Here is a 6,000-nt window from a genome sequence, read left to right as displayed (position 1 = left end):
TCAACATAGTAACCCGGGAACGGCAACCTCAGAGACGGGGAGCGACATTTCCTTCTAGAACTCTCACGGCTGAACTGGATACCCGATTGCCCGGACACACACTAAGAAAACAACAATGGGTGCATGTCGCTAGAAAAAGTTGCTAGCTTAGTTGGCACAACTACGAGCTAACATCGGCTTGCTAACGTTAGCTAGCTAACGCTAACGTTAGCAAACGGACAGCTGGACGAAACTGAAGAAGAAGTCCCGGAGAAGTTAGGTTTTTCTTATCATGTGGACGTTAGCATGAATGTGGACATCTAGACACGTCGGGTCGTTCATTAAAGGTATGTATTATGTCTCCAAAGAGGTGTTCGGCTAAGTTAATACATGACTTTCCTGTCAGCTAGCGTTAACGTAAATTATCTCGAGTTAGCGGCTACGACTATTGCCTGGACCGAAGACATTTCGAAGTGAGACGTTAGAACGAGTTGCTGACCTATTTCTTTTTTAAAGACAACAACTGAACTGGAAAGACAAAAAAGGTTGTTGATATGTTGTGGTTACATTTTAAATAATAATTCGTTTTTTATTAACAGTAATACTATGGCTGCTAGTTCACACCCGAAAGTAGTTGAATGATGGATTTTGTTGTGGGAGTGAACGGAAGAGTAATTCCCCGACAGGGTGTTTCAGTTTTAGCCTCGACACTGGTGATTTCTCGACTTTGACGTTGGGGGTTAGTTGACCACTACTCACTGTGTGATTAAATATTGTTATGTTTGTATTATTGTAACAATAGCAGCGATGTCGTTAATACCGACGACAGCTAGGCGTTTGAATAGCCCTCGTACGAGTCCCGATATTACTATCCGTGTGATCCAATCTCGGATGTTTTACAAACTAATGTTGAAAATGTTATGTCGCTAAATTGAAGGTAAACTTCTCGGCGATTAAAAACAATAGAAAAGGCGACACCGTGCCGGTGTAATGTAACAAACGGACTGAGGGTGGTTTAAAGTTAAAGTCAAACAAACCACGTAAAGTCAAAGATGGCACGTTAATTCTTTCTCGCCTGACGGCCGGGTGCTGCCCAGCAGTCCCTTGCGGAGTGAGGACAGTAGTGGTCGGAAGCTATATTACAGCGGCCCTGTCCCTGACTGTTTTTGTAGTGTAGCGTCCACCCCTAGGGCGCAGCACCGAGCCGATACCTCAGAGTAACTCCTCAGTATGTAAGCGAAGAAGAACACATGCGCCATCTTGGATTTTTTTTTTCCCCGGTTGTGTTTGCTTTAGTGGAAATCACATGTACTCCATCTGGAAATGTGTTTTTTTTTTTAACTTAAGCTCATAATTCCTGCTGATGGGTTAACATTAACTTCACACGAGTTTACCATTTCAAATGCGTTCGCCAACGAACTTTCTGAACTCTTAAAAAGTCTGAGGTGGGAAAGTTCGATATGGCCGTAATACAAGACTGGTGTGCTGTGTTGCAATGTTTTGAACAAGCATTTGAGGGGGGGAGAAAAACAAACTTTTTGGCTGTCCATGTCAGTGTGCGATAATACGTCTCTGTCACGAACGATAAGTAACGTTACTTCGAACAGAGAAGTGCTTTTTCACGTAATGCTGGCCTGTGCACTTTTCAGTTCAAAGTAGCTTACGTCAGCTCATCTCGATAGTCAAAAGAGGACAACATGAAAACCTTACTTCCGTATATGAATTTGCTAACGTATACTAAATTATCATTTTAGCTTCCCATGTCTATTCAACCAGACGTTTTGGATTCCGTCCATTCTTGATTCAGATACAAGGAAAGACTACTGTTCTTAGTCTTGTTTAGTGGATATAATTCAACTCGCACTGTATCTTTGGGTTTATAAAGTTGTCATCCGTGTATGGCCCCATGTTTATGGGGAAGGCTGAATACCTTCTGTTAATGTAGAAAAATGTAGTACATTTGTTTTCTTCCTGCTTGTTCTCTCGCCTGTTGTGATTGCCTCAGGGCCGTGTCACCTGATTGTTATGAGTAAAAGGCATGACTTCTGAATAACTCCTTATGACGCAAGGGGTGTTAAGTACAGAACAACACATATTTTTGTCATCGACTTAAGAGAGCGGTACATAGGTTGGACTAATTACCCGTACAGGTTTAACAGGTGTTTTAAGTAAACATCACATGACTGACATTTGACAGACTTTAGTTCTTCTTGCCGTCCCATATGGAAAACTTTTGAGGAATGTGCTGTTGTAGAACCGGTTTTAAATGGCAGGGTGACATTAAGGTGCTATCAACACGCTGTCATAAGGGTTACATGTGTTATACCAGGAACTAATTGGACTACACGGTACACTATTATTATTTTTTATGATTTACATTTGTACACATAGTCAGCATAGCTAACGGCTCACTATTTAGACAGTTGTCTCTAAGGCTTGTTTCTGTAATTTCCTTGTTTGAAAGTGCTTGATACATTTTTGGTTTTATCTGCCCGATTTCAGAAATGTTACTGCCTTTGTCTCCATACTTTGTAGAGGTATATGGTATGAATTATAAGAGAGGATTTATCTCATTTTTACTTTAAGAATTGTTTTGTTTGTTTATTTTCATCCTTTGCTTCTGCCTCATCTTGGCTTCAGGTGAATGAGAGAGATGAGGAGCAGCAGGAGGACTGAGGTGTCTCTTAAAAGCTCTACTCCGCAGCTTACCGATCACAATATTGGCACAGGTGTGTACAAAAATTCAGTTAATTTGTATGAGTGTTGGTATAGTGTTCTCGCAATTACTTTATTTGACTTTCAATATTTAGGTGTGTCATATGGGTTGTTTACATAGCGAGAGGTTCTCTTTTACCATAGCTGGTTTTTCATTCTCTTCCTCTTTATCAGAGCTTTCAACTGCATGGAAAAGTTCGTCTCAGTCCAAAGCTGCAGTAAGTACACCAGGAACAGCTTTCTGCTGAATTTCTTCGTTTGTCAGCCTCTCGCAAATAATTTCCATTTATATAATTAAATAATTGCATAACCAAAGGAGTCTGATTGGTATTCTCCCTCTGTAGCTGCGGCATATAGAAAACCGTCTAGAGGCAGCTCCAGGGACAGGGGTTCTGCTGGACTCTGTAATGGGTCCCCCCAAGAAGAAATCCTCCAAGACTGTCCGCTGTGGGGGTGAGTTATTTGAAAAGGTCATTGTGATGAGTTAAATTTTTACTCTCAAACTATAAATAATTGAACTGTCTCTGTCACAGATAGACAACAAGCTGATGACAACGGAGGGTCTTCAAAGTGCGGTGGGCGGAGTCAGCAGAGCCCAGAAAAGAGCAGCTCACGAAGCCCCCTGAGAAATGCCACCCAGGACAGCAATGTCTGCAGAAACAACAGCGTGGAGTTCAGGGAACCGCTGGCCTCCTACAGGTATGAATACGGCATTAAAATGCTCACATGAAACATCCTTAGCCACTTCTCTATACGTACATTGCTGTATTTGTATAGGAGGGTATGCTGTCATACCTGGATATATGTGGTTTATGCTATCAAACAATGATCAGATCACATTGGTTATCATTTTTCAAATCTTCTACAAAAAAACTATACCTAAAGGCATAAAGTCTTTATTGCACATGCATGCCGAAACCATTTTATAAATAATACTATTTTAAATTATATTGAAATTATACCAATCTAGTCATACTAGCACTAGTGTGCATACTCTTTCAAGGGACAACAGAATAAGATAGTGTTTATTCCCCACCTGGGCTGTGATATTTTCATCGTTATTGTGTCAGCTCATTGTTTTAAGTAAATACAGCAGGAGTCCTCTTTCATCTAATTAACAGGCAGTCTTCCAATGCTGTTTACTCTTCAAGACTTCCATTCAGAGACCATATGGTCTTGACATTTTTAAATAGCTCGTAGCTAAATGGCTCACAAGGTACTTTAGTAGCTCAAGGCTCTGCTGTTTGCAAATAGTGAGGAGGATATGTCAATGTTGGGTTCACAACTTATTTCTGCTGGCTGTAAATGGCCAAAGAGTCAGTTACCGCAGGTTTAAGCAAAACAAGTGTTGCAAACACAACAGTGTGATATTCCACGATATTCTACTTTTTATTTTCATTCTTGTTGTACATTTTAAATGGTTTTCATCATTGAACTTTTGACCACACACCCATATGTGCCCTTCTGTACACCCAGTGTAAATCAAGAGTAAATCTTCATCCCTTTCCTGATCCCATGTAATCTGGTTTGTGTGCAGGGAGGCCACCCCTCCACCACATCCCTCCTCTCAGCTGGAGGCCTACAGTCTGCAGTCAGTGCCAGGGTCTTCGTACCCATCCTCTTCGCCTCCCTTAGATCCTCTGCTCAGCCAGCTTGTCTACCAGAGAGACACCAGGGACAAACAGACAGACAGGGACCTGGACAGCACACACTCCTCAGCTCTGGAGAGCACAGAAGTCCGCTACCTCAATGACCAGCCAGCCCTAGACACCCTGAGGACTTCTGGAAACCAGTCGCATCTCACAGGTGTAAGAATCCCTGCGTGGGAGGGGGCTGAGGAGGAAAGCACTTCAAAAGCACAATTTGGAATGGATAACCAAGAGTCAAGCCCATGTCCAGCCCGAGCCCCGGGCTCCATACGGCAAAGGGAGAGCACACCCTCCACCAGCCCTGGCTCAGCTTCCCAGCGGTTGGAGAACTTAAGGCGACATCAGCCCGATGATAAGCTGGAGAAGCTCAAAGAGCGCATTCGAAGGCAGAGGCAACATCTGGAGGAGGCTGCAGAGAGAGAGAAGCTGCTGGGTAATCTGGAGCAGCCCGTTATGGCAGATGTGGGGAGTAGCAATGCTGGTACTAGCAACACGCTCACAGCCAAAATACGGAAAGTAGCAGCTGCACCACCTGCACCTATATACAAAGGTACATCATTTAGTATATATCCCATTCTTTCTTTGTTTGACCTCTTGTTACATATAGAGATAATATGTGAATAGCTTGATGTTTAGGGAATACATATTTTAGGTTAATAGGAAACAGGATGCTACAGCTTACGTCTTCAATCTTTATACTCCCAGGTTTCAACAGTACTGAGACAAAGATCCAGACTCCCGATGGGAGAGTTTGGAAGGAGGAAGAGTTTCATAATCTCAGCAGAGAAATATACAGAGACCTGTCACGCCAGTTTGTTGGTAAGCACAGTACACAAACATTTTCTTCTCATTGCTAAATGTTTTTATTCATGTTTTTACTTGGGCTTGTAGCAGAAATCCTTGTGAGTTTTATGTGGAAAATGACAGTTATTGGTGAAATCTGACATGCCTGGGTCTTTGTGGTCCTCGGCTTTGACCTAGTTATGACATGGCAGAGAGAGAGAGTAATTGTCAATGTATTGCTTATTCTTCGATTGTGTCTTCTGTGTACAGAGAGCACCAGATCCAGACATCAGCAACAGAGGGAACAGAGAGCAGACAGGTCCAAAGAGAGGAGGCCTCCCAAACCAGTTAGGAAGGTCCACAGAGCCGTCCCTTCCTCTGACCTAAATGCAAAACCAGGTATAATAATCCTCTTTTATGTAGGAGGGCCAACCCACCCTCTGATGCATTTTTAATTAGTCACTGTAAGAAAGCTGAATATGGGGAACATCCTGCAGGATTTTGTCATGGGTCGGTGCATATGGATCAAAAACGGCAGCCTCAAGCGTTGATCTATCGGTTTGCTCTGAAGATTTTTCTCAACTGGCCTGGTGCTCTAGTCTCTGTGCCACAATGACTGTTACAGACTTATAAAGTGCTGACTTTGTTAACATGCACGCTCAGCATCAAATAATCATACATTCTTTCATTGTGATCTAAATGATGTCATGCTGTGAATTCTGCAGACAGACTGCACACTGTAGTGTTTTTTTTCCCATCCACTCCGTTGTCCCATAACAGGCCTGTGTGTGTGTGTGTGTGTGTGTTCCAGTACATGAACCAGAGACATTGCTGGCTTCTAAAGCAGTGTCAAGACTCTAATCCCTAAAGAAAT

General features: G+C 42.6%; 1 protein-coding gene across 3 annotated transcripts in view; it reads left to right on the top strand.

The window, feature by feature from the left end:
- Positions 1–6,000, top strand: part of cep350 (centrosomal protein 350) — a 31,969-nt gene continuing 25,969 nt past the window's right edge. For all 3 annotated transcript variants that reach the window (XM_084011904.1, XM_084011903.1, XM_084011902.1), the window contains exons 1-8: positions 1–326; positions 2,620–2,708; positions 2,869–2,912; positions 3,039–3,147; positions 3,228–3,393; positions 4,232–4,893; positions 5,049–5,162; positions 5,397–5,525. In XM_084011904.1, the coding sequence (XP_083868030.1) occupies positions 2,624–2,708; positions 2,869–2,912; positions 3,039–3,147; positions 3,228–3,393; positions 4,232–4,893; positions 5,049–5,162; positions 5,397–5,525 (1,309 nt within the window). In that variant the 5' untranslated portion in view covers positions 1–326; positions 2,620–2,623. The remainder of the gene's footprint in view (positions 327–2,619; positions 2,709–2,868; positions 2,913–3,038; positions 3,148–3,227; positions 3,394–4,231; positions 4,894–5,048; positions 5,163–5,396; positions 5,526–6,000) is intronic.

The sequence above is a fragment of the Eutrigla gurnardus genome, assembly GCF_963514095.1.
Source record: "Eutrigla gurnardus genome assembly, chromosome: 6".
In the NCBI taxonomy this organism is placed as follows: Eukaryota; Metazoa; Chordata; class Actinopteri; order Perciformes; family Triglidae; genus Eutrigla; species Eutrigla gurnardus.
This window is presented reverse-complemented; position numbering and strand designations above follow the sequence as displayed.